The following is a 21,790-nucleotide window of genomic DNA, read 5'->3' on the forward strand; positions in this document are numbered from 1 at the left end:
TATGTAGGATATGATGGTTTCGTTCTTCATTTCATTTTTAATACAAACATAAAAAGGTACTGAGTTAAGGGAAGGCCAGGGTAAAATATACTTGTCATGTTATTTTTCATGCTAATCAACATTTGATTTCAGAAGGTATCTTGTATTTCATGTCTGGGCTTCATTTTTTTCATACATAAATTCAGTAATTTAAAAAAGAGTAATGCTAAATATAAATATAAAACATACTTCATGGTAAATGTTCTCTAAGACTAATTGTCATAAAATAAACTACAGACTGTAATTATCACCCATAGAAGAAGCTATAAAGAAACTACTATGTAAGTCTAATAATATGAATATAAGAATAAAATGCAAACCCCAATATGGTGATATTTTGTAGAAACAAGAAAAGTCTCCACTGCAAAGCTAAATAAAGTCATTTTTTAATTGATTTTTTTCTGATTAACATGATTCAAATTAAATCTTTGAAATGATTAGTATTATAAGAATTGAATTGAATTTTAATTTTTGCTAGATTCTCAGATTACATTTTCAATCTTAATAGAATTCTTATAGGCATGATTTCCCTATTTTATTTTCCTAAATATCAATACTATTTGGGGGACACGTCATTGGTTGCAATCATTATATGATACATCAAAATCCCTCAGTAAGAACTAATTTAAAAATTCAAAAATTTATGAGAATACTTATTTCATCAGAATACTTAATAACTCCCTTTTTTTCTTTTCTTTTTTTCAAAAACATGGTTGAAAAACGATATCTGGTCTACAGTTGGGTTTGGTTTTCTATATCACTACTACTGAATTTTTAAAAATTAATGATAAAGGCTATTAGGGGTATTCTTTTAAAGTATAAATATTTCAGTCTTATCATTAATATCAAATTGGTGCCTAGTTTTATTATATGAATAATATTTTCAGGTTGACTTAGGTTTTCATTTAATTCACTGATCTGATTTTTTTGACATTGAACAAACATAATTATAGGTTTTCATATGTAATATTTGAGAACACGTTTATTCACTTCATGCCTGTAGCAAGGCTGACTTTTACTGCCTGCGTCTTGCTATTTGAGATGTTCATCTGTGTCTTAAAGCATCCTGTGGTTTGACCCTATTTTCATTTGTCTACTGAGACTCATCAGACTGTGCTGGCTTAGGCAGAGGCATCCTCTCTACTAAGTCAGCAACGACCTCAGTGTTGGGCTTCAACAGACTGACTCACAGAGCACTCCAGAACAGGAGAAAAAAGACTATTTCAGAATAACCTGAAAGAAAGCAGGAAATTTGACTAAACAGCATCGAAAGGAGGGAACCTCTGAAATGTAGAAGCCATTTAAATGTAAAAGTAGGCATTTTTTTCTTCCTTTGAATCTAGTGACTGTTGCTGGTATTGCACCCTGTAACAAGCAGGAGATACACACAAAGGACTGCATGTTCCTGGAAATGCCTCCGCCAGACCTAGATAAGAAATGGACTATTGAAACTTCCTAACACCCAGAAATACATCTGTTCCCTTAGTCTACAAATGACAATGGCTTTCTTTCATGTCTTTGTATTAATTTTATGTGTAACATTTAATCAAGCCTTGTGAACTGGAACTCCCATAATAGGCAAAAACTGTAACCAAGTAGAAAGTATGCAGCCCAAATTGTTCAAGGCATTTGTGCTCCTGGATTTGATGTATCAGTTTTCTGCGGTCAGTCTCCCGCCCACCACCTGGAGTCATTAGACACTGGGGCCTGGTGATGTCAAGACACAACTTATATGACTTCTGTTATCTACATCAAAAAATGAAACTCTAGACATTCTTCCCAGCCCAAACTCCCCTTCAAGAGCCTTAAATATACTCAGCCCCCCAACTCTTGAGGTCACACTTGCTTTTGAGTATCAGTTTCCTTTATGTCTGTGAAAGGTGAATAATAATCTTTACTTTTTTCTGTTTCATACTTGGTTGCAATCTTGCATCATTCCTGCGGCAAGGTGGGCTGCTTTTGGGAGTTCTGATGTCCATTTAAAAGCACAAGCCACAAACTCTGTTTTTATTTTTTTAATAAAGTATATTGTTTTAATTATAGTTCCTTGAGTATTTGTGTTAAGAAAAAAATCAGTTATTTTTAAAGAACAGAAAATTTAAGTCACTTTGAGATATAAAATTAGCAGCTCACACTAATTGCACCCATACTCTTATAGGTAAGTATATTTCAGTTGCACTAGCAGGCAAGGGTAATAATAACACCTACTGTATACCGGAAACTTTTCCCTTTTCATCTCCACAACAATGATCTAAAAATATTATCATCTCATTTAAAACATGAGAAAACGAAGCCACCAAGAAGTTAAGTAACAAACCCAGGGGAATTCAAACAAATTAAATCAGAGTCAGGGTTATAATCTCAGCAAGCCTGGCTTCATTAATGCACTTCATTAATGCACTTAACCATTAATACACTTAACCACAATACACTGAGTCCCTAAAATGGTCCAATATCTTTATTGCTATGGTTCTTTTATATATGATACTCATAGATCTATTCTAAAAGGCAGACTGAGTTAATATTAGCTTCTCCATTTTGAAGATAAGCACACTCTAAGAGAAGTTCAGTTTCTTGCTATAGAGTGGCTATTAGTAACTGGAAGACCAGAGCATTTCAAAACACAAAATTCTAAGAATATATTTGGTAATTATAAAAAAACATTTTTTGACTATTTTATCATAAAACAAGCAAGATAGTGACTCAAATGCAATAAAGTCCAGTTTTACAATGTTACATGACTATTGTCCACAATTTGAAAGCAATACCATCAAATCTATGTAACTATCATTAAGCGGAACATTTAACTGCTGAAATATTTTCACTGAAAATAATTATTTTTAAAAAAGAGTTTTCAGAAAATTTATTTTAATCATATGATTTTTTAATAAAAATATATCTAAAGAATTATTCTCCATCCAAATTTATCTTTTTCATATTACTGACTCTGAGAAATGGACAAATGGAGTTGATGACACAGAACAGATGATCTAGGAAGAATTCCTGCTCTGTTTAGACACTACCTACCTTTACCTACCCTTATGTCTCAACCACCTTATCTTCTTGAACTGTGTAAAATCTTCTCTAATGTTGTTGCTATGCCTACTTAGGATCTGAACCATTATTCTTTGTGGATCTGGTTTTCACTTCTTTTTTTGTTTGTTTTCTTTTTAGAAATGACTTCTTTTCTTGCTGTTTCCTTTTTGATCTCTGTTTGTACTTCCTATTGCCCAAGATTCCATTATAATGATACATGTTAAATTGCTTTTCCTATACTCTGGGATCATCTCTACATTGTCTAGAATGATCATCCAATATTATGCTAAACAAAAGAATAGATGTTTCAAAAATTGTTTAAGCTGAAAAACAAATTCAGGAAAAACCTATATAATAACTTGCTTATATACCCCATGAGAAGATTTCCAGATGTACACTTACCTGACTAGCTGTGCAGTTGGATAAGCAAGTCCTGTTATCAGATGCAAGATAGAAGTTGGTGGGACATGCACAGGTGTGGGTCTTTCCAGGGGCTAAAAGGCACAAATGACTGCAACCACCATTATTTATCATGCAGAGATGTTTGGAGACTACAGATGAAAAAGAAATAACAACAAAACAGGATAATCAAGACTAGTAATATAACATGGAATCAGAGATAGGACATTTAAGCTTCATAACATATTTTAATAAATTTTTGTAATCAATAACCCGTCAATATTATAAATATACTTTTACTTTGTCACAAACACTACTCATTGTCCAATGATATCAATTTTATCATTAAATAATTTTAAGGGTGTATTTCTATAATAACAACAATCTTAGTTAAAAAAAAATTGTCCATCAGAAAAAATAACCAAAGACTAGAAGCATTTTGGATGAAGACATACATATGTTTGGAAATATACATGTAAAATAAAACAATGAAACAATGATCTACAACTACTAGACTTTACTTTATAGGTCGGATAAGTATGTTCAGTAAAATGATCAAACCTTTATTTCACAAGTCCTGATAAACTCCTTTTAGAAAGATGCTTAAGCAAACTTGAAATACTTGTCATTTTTAGAATCCCACAGCTTTTTAAACATAATTCCTTCTACCCGTTATTCCAGAAACTAAGGTCCTGTATTTTTAACAAATTATTTCAAGAACATAGTCTTCACTTCTCACTACATATATTATCATTTAAACTTAATTTGAACAGATCAATAATCATTTGTGCCATTATTGAGCTTCTAATCATATCCCTTAATAGCAAGACTTGATATTGACTGAATTCTTCTATATAATGATGCTAAATAATGAAATCTAGTAATCATTTTCAAAAATAAAATTACACTTAACCTTGAAAGAATCAAAAATGGAATGTTATTGAAAGATGAGGATGCATTTATGGAAATCATGGAAAGAATAATTACCATCAGGTTGTCTATAAGAATGATACACCTGGATATCTGTGATGGCATGCCATGAGTTAATCAGTGAGAGTCTGTCTGCTCCCGATGTTTTATGGGCACGGCTGAGTGACTTGGTTTTCCCATCAGTCCAGTAGATGTAGTCTTCAAACAATGTTAGTGCAATCACCCCTGGAATATCTTGATTAGGGACTGTAATAGGAGATGGTAAGATTAATGTTCAGTCTTGGAAGACTGCCAATTAAAATATTCAATACTACATGGGCTGACAGATACAACTGCTACAGAACTTCATGTGAATAATTGCTGTGACAACCTGTCAGGCCAGGAGCTTCTTTATTACCGGTTAAGAGAATGCAAGATTGAGCGCAGGAGCTTCCTTTGCTCAGATTGAGCTTGGTTCAACCACTGGGAAAAAAAATGAATGTGATCCTGCTCACCATTAGAGGCTGCTTCACCAGAAGCAAATAACATCCAATATTTTAAAATTCACAATTGGGGAATATATATATCTCCATCTGGTTCTTTTTAAACATAAATTCTTACACCTAAAGGTCACTGTCCTGCTTTCTCTCATATTTAAAATGATTAAATTATATATCCAAGATGAAATGTGTCCACTACCTGGAAATAAAGTGACTGTGAAACTACTATAAAACATTTTAGTCACTGAGATTTTATGAGCCTTTTTTACTTGCAAGATGAGTTGCAATAGGAGTAGAGGAAAGTAAGTGTAGCAGATAATACTGTATTATGCAGATTTAATGGTCATAAAACTGTTTCATGGCAGATTAAAATTGTTTTATAATTATGTTATCTACTATTTAAATGTAAACAGTAGATTGAGCATCACACATGTGAATTATTCATTCAGGAGATTCCAGGATCCTATCAGGCAAATAAGTTGTAATAAATCTGTTTGGTGGATTGAAGTTAAATAATTTTTAACACAGACAGAGATTTCTTTGTGCATCTAGTTTCTCAAGATTATTAAATAATCAATAAATTAAGAAAATGGAAATTCCTTAATTTGTACAAAAATCCTAATGTATTTCTCTGTGTTCACTTTCAGATATAATTTTAGAAGCACTGAGAAAAATTTCATTAATTAAAAAAGACATTACAATTCCAGAAACATGTACTTTTTCATTAATTAGAGTTTAAATACTAAGAATTAACGCTGGTCATATTTCTCATTCAGTAGTAACTGAAAACTATCCAAATTTCAAATATAATTCACTCTTTCTAGGAATGTCCACAGACTTATTTTTAAAATGCTGGGTAAATTTATATTGTCAACTAAAAGTAGACATTGTAAAATATATTGAATGATTTGTTATTTTTATTCATATAGGCCAAATGTAATCAGGGAATTCACTGCAACTCAAAAACAGTGATTAAAATGAGACTCCTCAAAATAGGTGATATGTTAACTTGCTGGCCACTATCAGTAGACTAGACTAGGATCTAGTAAAAGTTCATCTAATAATAGGTACTTTGCATTTGCAGGGTATAAAAATTTTTCAAAATCCAGATGTGTGCACTTTATATGTTTTGAATTTTAACGTAAAAATACACACAACTTAATTATCTGTGTACTCCCATAGACATGGAGATCAACACTAAAAGGATAACTTGAATTGGCTAGAAAGTGAAAAAAAGACACTTTAGCACAGTGAGTCATGTCTGAACTATTTATACAAACTATGCCCAGCCATTTCCTTTGACTGTACAAGTTCATTCCAAAAAGATAAAATAAGAGTGACAAAATGCTAATAATTGTTTGAATATTGGTGATGAGTGCCTACTATATCTTTCACCTTATGTGTAGGTTTTCAAATTTTCAGAACAAGATAAAATTTGGAGAAAATGTTGAAAGCTTCAGAAACATTTAATTTGAATCTCTTTAGATGCAAAGGAAGCAATTACAGCATTAAATATGGGCTCAAAAAGTTCATCATCACTTTAAAAAAATCTCAGTCCACGAGAGATTCAATTAAGTTCTGTGAGAAAAGTAAAGTTATTGTAAGAATTTGCAAATTAGCATTTCAAAAGTAGCGTTGTCTTTTTAACTATTCAGCAGTAACTATAGTTGAATTTTATGAAGTACTGTGGTCTGTAGAACTAGGTCAATGGTTCTCAGTGGGTGGGAGAGGCTATTTATATACTGTATTTTGTTTAATATTCTCAAAAACTCTACTGTGTAGTAATAGACTTCACTTTGCAAATAAGGAAACTAAGATTTAGAAAACTTAATTTGACAAGAGAGGGGTGGAAAAAAACTAGTAAGTCAAAGTACTGGTACTTGAATATTAATCATTTTCTCTGACTGCTTAGCCATTTTATCCCTAGCACTGTTCTTAGCCATTTTATCCCTAGCACTGTCTTTAAGAATGCCAGTTTAGTAGGCTAGATTATGTAAAGCAGCGGTGCTAATTTCATAAGCTCCATGTGAAAGTCAGATTATTTAATTACTTGGTTGTAATTGCATGGTATATGGTTTCCAGATTCGAGAAAAGTTAAGCACTGGACAAGTATTTATGTAGTAATTACCCATCAGAAACTTCTGTTAACAAATAATTATCATGCATTTATGGGAATCAGAAAGGTGAACTATTATTTCAGAAGAAAAATGTCACAGAGCAGAATGTGCAGAGCATTTAGAAAAGTGAGGTCAAAGTGAAGAAAATTAGTCCACTTGCCCAATATAACCATCTATTTAATTCAATTCCTTTTTCTACATTGGCAGTAAAGAACAAAACGGTCACTAGTAGCTCTATAAGCCTGCTACAGGCCGCCTTATCTGGAAAATGTTTTTAGTTCCCAAACAACACAACCACCAAAGTATTTGTTTTAGAAAAAAAAAAAAAAAAAAAAGCAAAAACACCAACTTGTTTTAGCAATGGCAAACCTGTCCCCCTAAATCTAACACTATTCTGGATTCATCAAGCTAGTCTTCCAAGAGATAGTTTGTAGGTGCTTTAATATCACAAACAACATCAATGACAATTTTTAAAAAATCAAACAAATGAGAGATCTTCAGATATTTCCTTTTTAGGGATTCAGTATCTAACTTGGCAGTATGCTTCATTTTCTGTTTTGAATCTATATCTCTTCAACAAGAATAAATTGACTATCTGCTTAAGATTCTGGGGAAAAAATTGTCATATATTTAACTGCTAAATGATAAGTACAAATAAATTAATGTTGTTTATTTTTCCATCAATATATGAAGAGTTCAGCCCACATTGAGATTAAATGAGATGTTTTGAGTCAAAGTATATATTTTGATACAAGAAACTTTCCTGATTCTGAATGAAGACAAAAGTTTATTTTTGATTGTTTCTTTCTTTCTTCATTTTTATGTTATGCGTATATATGTATGTCTACATGTATTATGTATGGCCATATGTATATGTAATAGATCTGTAACAAACAAATATATGCACATATATACAACAGAGTTATAGGAAAGGTATATTGCAGTGTAATTTGGCAGTGCTGTGGTATGAATGTGTCCCCCAAAAGTTTCTGTGTTGGAAACTTAATTGTCATTCTAACAGTGTTAAGTGGTAAGGTGTTTAAAAGGGAATTAGTTCATGAGGACTCTACCCTCATGAATGAATTAAAGTCATTATTGTGGGAGTGGGCTAGTTATCCCAGAAGAAGGTTAGATATCGCAGGATTTCAGATCCCTTTTTCTCTGTGTCTCACATGCTCTTACTTTCTCTTTCTTCTAATCAACATTTCCTCAAAATGATGATGGCTTTCATTTTTAAGAGAAAAATTATATGACCAATTGTCCTATATAAAACTGCATTTGCTCCATTGAAAGAGAAACGTGAAAAGTAAATTTGAGGAATCTTTCATTTACAGGTATTCAGTAGATATACAAAAAAAGAAAAGACAGAACTGCTGTGTGGGCTGTAGTTTAACAAGTACTTATTATATATTTAAAGCCTATTTTAAAGCTGCTTACTGTAGTTAGGTCTCTATTCTTTAAAGCAGCATTATTTATTGTACTGTTTCCAGCATTCCACTCAATCACTAAGCTTCTAATTTTTTTTTTTTTGTCATAGACTATATATCTTTCAAAAGAAATGAGTTGATATTTGGCAAAATTTTAAAAATCACTTAAAGAAACATTTCTTTATAGAGCTTTTCTCTTGCATCAGGTTGGATACTACCCTGCTAAGGCTCATAGTAATTATGACAAATAGAAAAGATAGCAACATCTTTTGGTTTAACTGTTGCCTCACTGCTAGAGACACTCTATTACAATATTCTTGATTATTCATCTTTTGATAGCAGTTATCGTGTTAAACAAGTATATTCTTGGATAATAGTATTCTAATGTTATATATTTTACAGATATATTTTAACACAGTTCTTATTTTTCATTGAGTTAAAATCTCATAGTTGGTGTTAAGAGACAATATGACTTGGGATACTGGAAGATTCAATATGGGTTTCCTGCATTGGGTTAGTACTTAGATAGATATTTCACTATTAATCCTCTATTTTTGCCTTATTTAACTTCCAAGTTTTACTTTAAGAATCTAACTTCTGTCTTTAAATATTACTTGATGCCTCTCAATCCCTGCTATTACTTAAAAATTAAACAAAATAAAGGCTTTACCAATATTTTTTTTAACTTTAATATATTTTAAGACTCTCCCATCTTTTTCTTATTCTTGGCACAATTATTTCAAGTAAAAGCTCACATCCTCTCATTCTTGAAATATTTTAACAATATTCTAACTTGTCTCCTTATTTTTATCTCTTCCAATCTCTTTTATATCAACCAGGGTTATTGCAGTAAACAGAAAATACACAGTTAAATTATAATTTAAAAGATTTTAATGAGCCGGGCTTGGTGGCTCAGCCTGTAATCCTGTGCTTTGGGAGGCTGAGGTGAGTGGACTGCCTGAGCCTGAGGATTCGAGACCCACCTGGGCAACTTGGCAAGCCCTCATCTCTACAATAAATCAAAAAATTAGCCGGGCGTGATAGCGCGTGCCTGTAGTTCCAGGTAACTGGAAAGTTGAGGCGGTAGGATCGCAGGAGCCCAGCAGGTAGAGGCTGCGGTGGCCGGGAGCGGCCACAGCATTCCAGTCTGGGCGACAGTGAGACTCCAACTCAAAAAAAAAAGAGTTTAATGAAGAGTTATTCACAGAGGTGTGGGCATAGCTAAGGGACTAATGCTGGATTGTTTTTTCCAGGTCTATCACCAGAACCTAGTGAAAAATGTAGCTGAGGGGGGAAAAAATGCCATCCAACAAAAGCAGTGGCCTTTGGTGGGTAGACTTTAGCCACTGCTAAATCATTATCATTAGGCATGGATTAAAAAAAAGATAAATAAATATTCTGACTTATTTTTCCAAGCACCAACTAGTGTCCTGCCAATTCATTCCATACAGTAAATCCAATTTCAGAAAAGATGGTAAAAGAGCCTGGGAAATATAGTCCACAGAAGTCAGTTTTTCAGCATATGCAACAGGACAAAGGAGCAAATGAAGGATAACTAGATCTTCCTCCAATTAATAATTCTTATATTTTTCATCTAACATCCTCTTCCCAGAACAAAAACCATCCAAATATCCATTTCCTGAGTAATAGGGTGCAAACTATTTAGCCTGACTGAACTACTGTCTTTCTTCAGAAGAGGGAATTAGTCATCCTCTATATTCTGAGAGACACTGAAACTAATATTTTTCCTTGATATTCTTCTAAAAGGATAAGGTCAAAACTATATATAGAGAGAAGATGTGGCCTGAATTAAAGTAACAGAGCCTGAAAAACAAAAAGAAAGGAATGAGGGAAAAATTAACATTGAAAAAAATGAGGTGAAATCAAACAAAGCCTACTAAGAAGTGTAGGCTGTTAAACATGGGATAAAATTAGATGGTGGTAGAAAGTGGTTTGTTTAGCATGATGTAGAAAGTGGAAGATTCATGACAGTGGTCAGTGGGTGGGTGGAAAATGGTTTCTAGTCGTTGAAGAGTAATCAAGAAGAGGGTGGGTGGAAAAATGGCCAGGGTAGACTAATCTCCAGATAAAAAAACTACTGGGCCAGGGCGTTAGTTACAAACACAACAAAAAAGACTGCATTTTATATAACTTTAGGATGAAGGACAGTTGTTCTTTTTAGATAATTATGGCCTCTTTGGTATTACTGTGCAAATTCTTTTTAAATCATTATTTCCTCAAAACCTATCACAACAAGCTACAAAATATTCCATTTGATTTTTTCCTCCACGAACATTTTGCCTGCTCACTCTTTTCTTCTTTTATGTTACATTTCAAAAGCTTTACTGTTTTTGCTTTTACATTGCGTAAAATGTTAAAAGTGGTATGAAATTTAGTAGATCAAAGTTTCTTTTTCTTTTTTCTTTTTTTTGCTCATTCTTGAAGGCAATCCTGCTTAATAGTAACAAATAGTATTATAAATTAAGTTTCAGGCAAAAGGATTCAAAATCTATTGTTTAAAACAAAACAAAAGCATTAAGAAATGACAGAAACATGGCAAGTAGTCAATATTTCCTAATATTATAATATTGAAAATTTACTTTTCCAATAAAAAGTATCATAGTCTTTCCATGAGATCTTTCTGGGATGAAAAATAAAGCCCTTCCATTTAGCATACGATACACTACCCAGCAGATCTAAGTTGATACACCCTAGAAGTCTATTATAGGAGGCTACCTTTTGAGTACTGATGCTGATCAAATGTCCAAACTAAAGTTGTGTACTCCTTTTTACTGTAGTAGTTGATACTGGAACCCTTAAATGTATAATTTTTGAAATGCATGCATACATGATGGCAATTAATGGAAATTAATGCTATATTTAGAGATCTTTAGATTTGAGTCATTATCAAGAGGCTGAAGGCTTCCATGACTCATTTTTTGTAGTATTTCTTTATCTTGTCTACCATCTCACCTCAAAAAAATGTGCTTTCTATGTAGATTAGGAATATTAAATTTAATACATTTCAATACTTTCTCCACTCTCATCCATTTTTAAATTATTCATAATAGATCAAATATGGCCATTTCAATATCTAACATCTGAAGAAGAATATTCCTGTTAATGGATATGAAATTTTATGAAGCAGACTTCAAATTGTAGTGCATTCTTTCTGAAAACTAGACTTTGCCTTAAAATATCTTTGAATTATAATGACACCGCTCTTCGATCTCTGAAGTAAACAAAGCAACACTTCTTCAAGCACTTAGTAAAAGTGTATTCTTATTGCTTTTAATTTCTGGGCCTTTCTGCTGGTGAAAAGCCTTCACAGGCACTTGGAAATGTGATAGTCAGTCTGAGCCTGACTATCAGTACTAAATATAAAAGTTACAATATTCTACACACATATACATAAGGAATGTGTGCGTACAGTCCCAATAAACAGCAAAGTCTTTAAAAAAGCACCTTGCCTTTGGGACAGTTAACAAATTTATATAACTCTCATATCTGGTCTTTTCACATTCCTGCAATTATAAACATATTTCTAAAATAAAATTATTGCTGAATGTGACATATTACAAGCATTTTCAAATGTGTTCTAGATAGTCCTAACCAAAAATAGGGATACATGAGGGAACTTATAGAACTGTCCTTCTTTGCCTCAGTTCCAACTTCAACCAAGTTCCTTTTAAGAAATTTTAGAAAATTGCTGAATAAATAGAAGGCTTATTCTATGAATAAGAACACTGAACAAGTGTGGCAAAGCAAATGCCCAAACTAGGGTGCAACTGGACATGCTGTAAATCTACTAATCCTTATCTATTTCTCCTTTGTGCGTATGATACTATCTCATATTTAAAATAAATGAGGCTGTTGAAAATGACTGAAAATTCAAACTGGGGTAACACCTAAAGCATCCCTATTTTTAAAAGTATGTGAAACTTATGTAATATTGAATAAACATTTATTTAAGCATATATGCAATTTAACATAACATGTCCTATTTAAGACACAAAACTAAAAGATATGATTGACACTGAAATCCTAAGACTTTTTAGAAATGGCACTTAATTTCAATTTATTTTACTGGTTCAGAAACCTTTCTGTAGTAACTGAATCATATTTTGCTCCCTTTCATTAACTTTTATTGCATTATAAACAGCAGCACATCAACACCCTTGCATAAAATAACCTGTGAAGTCTACTGTTTGTAGTGAACTGTGAATAATAGAGATATTTTTCAAAAGTACTAACATGCAATATTATATCAAGAAAGGAACACTTTAGAATATTATAAAATAGAGAAGGTGGGGGGTAGTAGGTGTTCATTAGATGTCCTCATTTTATGGTGGACTTCAATGGATATTCAAATTTTCTATTGACCCAAATGCAGTAGCTACTAAATTTCAGAACATAAGAACACAAAATATTCCCTTTTTATCAGTGCTTTGCTTTTCTCTTGAGGACAAACCCTTTAAATATATTTTATATTATCTCACCAGTAGCATGCTGAGATCTGGATTTCTTTTCCAAAATTAATTAGAGTAACACTACATGGTTTATAATTCAAATTTTTAAATCCAAACATAGAACTGCCCCCTCTAAATACAAAATAGATTCCTTAAGGCCATAAACAAACAATAGAGTTAAACTACAATATTGACATTTAATATGAGGCTCTTCAGATCTTAGGATATAGAAACTGTAATTCTTTAAATGAAGAGCTATAGTCAACATAATTGCATGAAATTTTAAACAATTTGTTCACAAAAAAAGACAATTCAGTGATAAACTATAGTTCAGAATCATACCCAACTATTACTCTTCAGAGAAATTAGTAATTAAACTATATTTTTTCCAGTATGCTGGATAAAATATGTATATGATCAATTGATTTAACACAAGTTTAAAACACTTAGTGATACACAAAAGAGTATTCTGAAAAAAAAAATTAGAACACATAAACTTAAACACTCAAGATCAAACATAATTTTTTCTTAGTTTACTCTTTTGTTGTTGGTATTCACACTATATTTGCATCCTTTTCTTTGTCAAAATACTACCTACCTGGCTAAGCTATCCCAAGTTCAATGACACAAGTAACTGAAAATGAAGAGAACTAAATCTGAATTTATTTACTTTTATTTAAGTAATCTGAAATAAATTTTGGTCTAAATATAATTTTCTGGTATTTAATTTTCTTCATTAAATGAAAAACAGAATCTCTGGGTTGAATCACATATAAAGCTATTGATAAAATTTTTCTGAAGAGATATTTGTAACTTGTGTGTTATAGATCAGGGGTCTCAAACTCCCAGGCCACAGACCCAAATTTTCCTGAAATCATTCCGTGGAAAAAGTGTCTTCAACAAAACTGGTCCCTGATGACTCAAGTAAGGTTTGGAACTGCTATCATAGATGTTCATTTCTGAGAAGTCTGTACTTTTTGCAACTCCTGAAATCAGTGACAAAAGATCTCAAATTTCAGAAATTCTGTTTAATGAATTTCCAAATTAGATTTAACAGTTTTCCTATATGTAGGAAATGTGGTTACTTTAAAAATAACAAACTTTAATAGCAAACCACCCCAATAATGCAGGGTACTATTTTCTGAATATTGGAGTCCTCACGAAATTCATAAGTTGAAACCTAATCTCCTATCACCCGATACTGAATCTGTCATTGCCTTAATCTTGTACTTCTCAGTCTCCAGAATTGTAATATATTTTTGTTTTTAAATTACCCAGACTAAAGTGTTATGTAATAGCAGTCTGAACAGACTAAGACAGAAATTGTTCCCAAGAAATGGGGATGTTGCCATAACAAACACCTAAAAATGTGAAAGTGACTGGAACTGGGTAATGGGTAGAGGCTGGAAGAGTTTTGAGCTTCAAGAAAGGAGCCTTAAGAACAAATCTGGTAAGGGCTCAGAAGAAGAGGAATGCTACAGAGAAGTCTCAGTCTTCTAGGAGAATATTTACACAGTTGTGATTAGAATACTGATAGAAACAGATTGTAAAAGATATTCTGATGTGATGAGATCTCAAATGGAAATGAGGAACATGTTGGAAACTGGAGGAAAGGCAATCTTTGTAAAGCAGAAAAGAAATTGGTTCAATTGTATTAGTTTCCTAGTGTTCTGTGGAAGGCAGAACTTAGCAATAAAATAGGGTATTTGGAAAAAGAAATCTCTAAGCAGAGTATTAAGGGAGCTGCTTGACTTCACTTGACTGCTTATAATAAAATAAGAGAAAAGAGAAAGAAATTGAAGATGGAATTTATAATCAAAAGAGAAGCAGAACTTAAACATTTGCAAAATTCTTAGCCTGGTCATCCTGTAAAGAATGAAAAGAGATTTTTGGAAAGAAAAATAAGTGTGTAGCCAAGCAATCATGTGATAAAGAGGTTAGTATTAATGGACAAAAGTCTGCTGTTATTCATAAAGAAAATGGAAAAATGAACTGGAAGGAATTCTGTAGATCTTCAAGCTACCCCATCTGTCACAAGCCCAGAATACCAGAGTCTTGGGAGCAAGAGAATTTAAGGTGCCAGTGGGCCCAGAGGCAGCTCAGGCTACACTTTTGGAAGATACATATGGTAATCCTTGGCAGTGTTCACATAATGTAGTTTCCACCAGGATGCAGAGTTCATGAGTTGAAAGGATGTGCTGCCTCCACCTACACCTCAAAAAATGTCACAAAGAACTTTGGGATCTAGACTGATAATTGTCACAGGGGTGGGGCCACAGCAGGTGATCTCCATTAGGGCAATGCATAATGAAATGGTAGTGTGGAGGTCAGGGCAGAGTCCTTTCTAGGGTAATGCCCAGCAAAGCTGTGGGGACGGAACCACTCCACCCAGAATGGTAGAACCACTGGCTTGAGTTTCAGCCTCAGAAAGCCACAGGCATGAAGCTGCAAAGTTTGAGACCTGCAAAATGGGCTGTGCTCAGCAAAACCATGAGCATGGGGCCTCTAAGAGCTTTGGGGTAAATTCTCACTCTAGTATGTCCAGAAGTTAAGACTTAGAAGTAAATAAGATTATTCTAGAGTCATGTTTAATGTATTCCCTGATGTTTGTCAGGACCTGTTACCTCTTTCTTCTTTCTATATCTATCTTTTAGAATGAAAATGTTTACCCTTTGCTATTATTGTATTTTGCAAGTACATAACATGTTTGATTTCAAAGGTTCACAGTTGGACAGCAATTTGTCACAGGATGACTCACACTTTGAGTTTCACTCAAATCTTATTTAGATAATATTTAGATGATACTTTGGCCTTTAGACTTTTGAGTTGGTCCTGAAAGAAGGTAAGACTTTTGGGACTACTGGGATCAAACAAATGTATTTTGCATGTGAGAAGGACATCGATTTGGGGGTCCCAGGGACAGACTGCTATGGTGTGAATGTCCCTTCAAAATTCATATTTTGGAATCTAATACCCACTGTGATAGTATTAAGAAGTGGGCCTTTGAGAAACAATTAAGTCATTATGGAGACACCCTCATGAACAGAATTCATTCCCTTATGGAAGAGGCTCCAAAGAACTTCTGCCCCTTCTGCCACATGAAAACATAACAAAAAGGCACCATCTATGAAACAGAGAGTGAGCCCTCATTAGACACTGAATCTGCTGGCATCTTGCTCTTGGATTTCCCAGCCTCCAGAACTGTGAACAATAAAGTTATTTATAAAGTATCCACTCTAAGATATTTTGTTATAGCAACCCAAAGACATAGGGTATATATTTTAAAGCAACATTATTACTTATTTCATGTCCCCAAAGAAAAACTTGAGTTTGATTAGATGCATGTTATCTTTTATAGTAATTATGTTCCAGTTGCTTTAGTTTTCTTCTGTTTTTTTTTCTCACATATTACGTAATTTATTTGTGCCTACTGTTTAAATCAATCTGAAGGATTTCAGGTATAGATACAACTTTATTTGCATAGGTGTGCTCATATGCTGCAACTATTGCTATTAGAGTCTACAGCAAGCAGGCATCAATCTTTAATTACCTGTTCAAAAACAAGGGTACCAGATGAAAAGTGTAAAGAAAGCAGGCTCTAGAACCAGGTAGATCTGGGTTCAAATTCTGATTCTCCTGATTACTAGCTATGTGACTTTGGACAAATTACTTAATCTCTTTGACTCTATTTCCTTGCTGACAAATGGCTTTAATACCACTTATTATATTATAATAGATGACAGAATGATTAAAAGAACATGTATTGCATCAAACACAGTTCCTTGAACTCAGTAGGTTTCTGGTGAAAGTATGTGTTTGTAAGAGAATGACTCCAGTTCTTGGAAACCCAGTGGCAGGCTAAGAAAATGTCTATTGAAAGCCAAGGTAGTATGTACAAAACATCCAAAACAAGTAATACTCAAGAGTATAGATGTTCTCCTCTAGCATTGATTTGATCAGTTTATGTGTTCTATTTTAAAAGATTTTAATAGCTTTTAATGATAATACTCAAGGATAACTGAGGATTGTATTGGTAAATTGATATTTTCATTATTAAATTGAATGAGAAAGCATTTGATTATTACAGATTTCTAATCTCTCTCAAGTTGAAGTTGAAGAAGACTCATCTGATATAAAAGCTTGAAGATTTGGCAAAGCTTCTGAAAGTGTTTTTGGTCCTAACAGGAGGCTTAAAATTTTAGTTCTGGAATCTTCTTTCATGACTTATTTTCCAACATCCTTATTTCTATTGATGGACAGCAGGGGCCCAGAGAAATTCACTACACTGTTCAGGGTGAATAAACTAGTTAACCATAGATTCCCCCAGTCCAATCCTAAGTCTTAAGTTTCCCAGCCTTCAAGATCCTAAACATTTGTTTCTCCAGTTCAGGAAGAAACTTTCACTTAAAGATCAGTACTGCAGCAAAGGTTTGTTACTTCTTAACCAAAATCGAAGCATAAGGTTCTCTCAGGAAAATTTGTGGTTTAGGGGTGGTAAGAAACCTGTCTTAAATATATCGATCTACAAGAAGAATATTATCATTCATATATTTAGAATAATTCTGCTTTGTGTGTTTAACAATGTATTTAAAAACTGAACATTTCCATCTGGAAAACATTCTCCAATTGCTAATTCTCACACTGGATCTATTCCATGTTTCAAGAGAAAGTAGAAGGAAAGTGTTACTCATTTGCTTTCTTTATTCTAGGTAAACTGTCAGGTGTTCTGAAAGTCTTTTTAGGAAAATATATATATAGAATGTTTAATCACATCCTTAGATTTGCTCTTTTGTTGAATCTGCTGTTAAAATGAATGTATGTCTCATCAAAATAGAGCTTTGTAAATTAGAGATTCTTATTGACTCTCTAAGTTAGGCTTTGGTAGTGTTAACTCTTTTAAAAATGTACAAATATATGTGAAACTACTAAGTCATCAAAATGAGATATATTTTTGCCTGCCCAACTAGATAATAATATAACTTATTAGTTTAATATTTACAACTTGACTACTAATATTTTTTGCTATTTTAAGCTTATAGATCTCTTCTATTTTATCTGCTAAGTAACTATTTAATTAAACACTGTATCCTTTCCTACAGCTATAGGCACTTCAAGCATTTTCCCCTAAAATATTTTAACAGTCTCTAAATTGGTTGCCCTTCCAGGGTCTTTCATTTTCCATGCTGTTGTCAAATCTAATAATAGCACTCTATCAACTAAACACCATCAACGACTCCTTATGACCTAAAGGATAAATTCCAAATCTCTTAGCATACAAGTCTTGTCACAATCTGCCCCCAATTTGCCCTTGTTTATCTAGTGTCATTCTCTCCCTCTTATGACTTCCTGTCATAGCTGAAATGTGTAAACCCCAAGCTGTTTCAAGACTCTATTACTTCTTGACTCACGCTGTTCCCTCTGTGTGAAGAATCTTTCCTACATTTTTCCTATATAGGAGTTTTACTAAATCTGTCAGGCCATTCAAAGATCTCCCCACATGAGCAAAGCTTTACTACTCCTGTCTGCATTTTGGCAATATTTTGTAAATACTTCTAACTCTAATTCATGTTTTTATCTACATATCTGTTTTTTCCATTGAATAGTGTTTGAAGACGGAGTAACTCACCTTTATAACACCATGGCCTAGATAGTGCATGACACAGAAAGATCAGTAAATGTTGAATGAATGAATGAATAAATGAATGAATGGGCAGAGCTAAAGGGAGGAAATCAGATAAATTTTAGAAATGATCTAATGAAGACATAATTTAAATTAAACTGGCTGACAATCATTCAGTAGCATGTATTTTATCTCATTATTATATGATACATTTTATTATAGTATATTACATTATTATAGTGAAAACCAGTAAAATGTTATATAGAGAAAGAGATTAGGGAGAGTTTTATGTGGCAAAGATTGCATCTAAATGTCCCTAAGCTAGTAAATTGAATAATGTATTTTTGTTTTTTGGTTTAACTTTTTATTGTGGTTTTGGTATGTGGGTTTTGTAGGAGGATGAGTTGGGGTAAAGAAAGCAGCAGAGAAAGGGGAATAGAAATTCTCAAGCAAACTGCAAGGTATATATACCTTGGAGATAATCTGAATTTTTAAGTCACAGAATTTAGAAATTTTGGAGGTTCTTGGGCTAGACAAGTAATAATAAAATAATGTTTCATTTGTGGAATTACTTTGTGGTTTAAATCTGAATGTTTTGGGAAAAACTTTCTAAACCATAGACATATTCATGACTTAACTTTTCTCTATTATTAAAATTTGGCTTATGAAAAAGAGCCACTATTCTGAAACTTCTCGTAAACTTTTCATATTCTCAGATTACATTGCCATGACTGGCACGTCCCATCTTTCTGATGAGCTTGGGCTTAAGAAATAAAATAAATGAAAACAAAAGCACTAGACTGGTGTTTTACTGAATAAAAACTTACTGGTCCATGTAGAAAAAAAAAGTTAGTGATTGAACAAACACAAAAGCTACTGATATTTTTTAAATCTCATTTTTTACTTGCAAATATGCAACTAGGAAACCACAGCATTTTCTAGTTCTTCATGGGGCAAATGCAAGGAATAGAATAATCCAATTCCAATTTAGAAACATGGCAAATTAATGGCTCGCTCTTTCATTGGTTATGGAGTTGGCATAATTCAGGCTGGCTACAATTAGTACCTCATTAGTAACTACTAGGTAATTATTGGCCTGCCTTCAGGTATTGGCAGATGCCTGATAAGGTATTTAATGAATGTTTCATTAGTCTCTCTGAGAAAGCTTTCAGGAGAAAATATTTCTGGAGACTTCAGCTCTTTAACTTTCCTTTTCTTCATACTTGAGCCTCAAGGTATTTTCAAACTCAAAATTAAAAATTTTAATATTATCATACTAAACTATCTTTCAGCCAAATATTTTACTATCTAATAAATGTAGTACCATTTCTCCCTGCTATATATGTGTCTCTACCTAAAGCTACCTCCTGTATTATGACTGAAAGATACTTCATTTATGTCCACTTAATTTTGTATGAAGCTTTTCAAAATATTAGTCATCACATTATGTGACATAACTTTTTTAATAATGTAGAAAATGTGGTAACAATTTTTAAAAAGAAGGGGTTGAAGTCAATAGTTTCTAATAGTTCTGATATTTAACAATACTTTTTGTTATTAAAACACCAAATGCTCAAATAAAAAGTAGGCAAAAACTTGTTGCTGCAATATGTTTTAAAAGATTCATCTATCTAATCAAACTCTGTGTAAACGTTATTGTACACTGAAATTATAGAACAAAGTATATATTAACAACAACTTAGCACTTTACATGGATGCTGGCAATGGACAGGTTCATGGTTACAGAGGGAAAATACTGATTGTCACAATAAAACTTTCAATTATATCACCTAAGAATGAGGTAGGACATTTCATTATTGATTCTTTGAGGCAGATACAACTTCTAAATGCTAAGTGTGATTTCGATTTGTCAACATTACTTTTGCTGTAATTAAAATCCTAGGTGATCTTTACATAAATCTTCACTTAAATTGCATCCTGGTAAGTTTATTTTATCTCCATAATTGGAATGTCAACACCTAAGTAACTCACCCAACTAGACTCCTCATACCTAATGCTCCTAACCTTAAGAAGGCACCTCTAAAAACTTCCTGTCAGCATTTCTAGTTAGAAAGATATATTTGTTTAAACATCGATGGAAAGAGATGTAGGTAAAAGTATTAAGTGGTGTGACTTCAGTGTCTTTAAAGTAGTGGGGTACAAGTCAGGACTGCAAACAAAAGTGGTTTCGGTGCAGGTGAAGTCTGGGTCTCCTATTGGACCTCACTTCACCTGGATTAGGATCAGGCACTCTTCTTGTTGTTATATGCCATGCCCCCTCCCCTGGCAGTGCCCCACTACTGCCAATCTCTTTTTTGTACTATTATGATAGGTGTTCAGGGTCCCCTTATTAGTGAGAACATGTGGTACTTAAGTTCTTTGTTTCTGTGATAGATTACTGAGTATGATAGACTCCAAATCCATCCAAGTTGCTGTGAAGTAAATAATGTTGTGCTTCTTTATGACTCCATAGTATTCCATAGTGTATATGTACCACCTATTTTTAAAATCCAGGCCAGTTTTGATGGGCAGCAAGGTTGGTTCCATGTTTTTGTTATAGTGAATAGTGTTGCAATAAACATGCATGCACAGGTATCTTTTTTGTAGAATGATTCGAGTTCCTCAGGGTATATTTTCAGAAGAGGAATTGCTGGGTCCTATGGAAAGTCAATTTCTAGTTCTTTGCTTTTTTAAATTTTTTGGAAGATGTGGGGTACATTTAATCGCTACACTGTTGGTGGGAGTGCAAACTAATTCAACCTCTATGGAAAACAGCGTGACGATTTTTTTTTTCCTTTTTAAACTTGTTGGCTTCATCCTCCTCAGGACTCCACACTGACATAAACTTGCAGGATTTCACCTGATAATTAACAGTAATCTCTTCTTACTGTTTCTGCTCCTTCCCTTCTCCAGGGGTTTTTGTTCTAGGCTAAACCATACCTAACATGTAGGCTTTATCTGTGACCTCTCTTTGAAGCTTGTGTTTTAAGAGATGTTTGGAAATGAAAACACCTGAGAGCAAAGGTGACATTAGGTTACTAAAGATCAGTAAAAATTCATTTCTCAGTTGGGCTCGGTGGCTCAGCCTGTAATCCCGCGCCTTTGGGAGGCTGAGGTGAGTGGATTACCTGAGCCCGCGGGTTTGAGACTCGCCTGGGCAGCGAGACCTCATCTCTACAATAAATCGAAAAATCAGCTGGGCGTGGTAGCACATGCCTGTAATTCCAGCTACTTGGAAGGCTGAGGCGGAAGGATCGCCGGAGCCCATCAGGCG

General features: G+C 33.4%; 1 protein-coding gene across 1 annotated transcript in view; it reads right to left on the reverse strand.

The window, feature by feature from the left end:
• Positions 1-21,790, reverse strand: part of LRP1B (LDL receptor related protein 1B) — a 1,912,798-nt gene that overhangs the window by 212,892 nt on the left and 1,678,116 nt on the right. Inside the window, exons 61-62 of the mRNA XM_008055101.2 lie at positions 4,462-4,650; positions 3,478-3,626 (exon numbers count right to left, since the gene is read on the reverse strand). Of these exons, the coding sequence (XP_008053292.1) occupies positions 3,478-3,626; positions 4,462-4,650 (338 nt within the window). The remainder of the gene's footprint in view (positions 1-3,477; positions 3,627-4,461; positions 4,651-21,790) is intronic.

The sequence above is a fragment of the Carlito syrichta genome, unplaced genomic scaffold (genome assembly GCF_000164805.1).
Source record: "Carlito syrichta isolate Samal-C Ts95f unplaced genomic scaffold, Tarsius_syrichta-2.0.1 Scaffold301673, whole genome shotgun sequence".
Taxonomy (NCBI): Eukaryota; Metazoa; Chordata; class Mammalia; order Primates; family Tarsiidae; genus Carlito; species Carlito syrichta.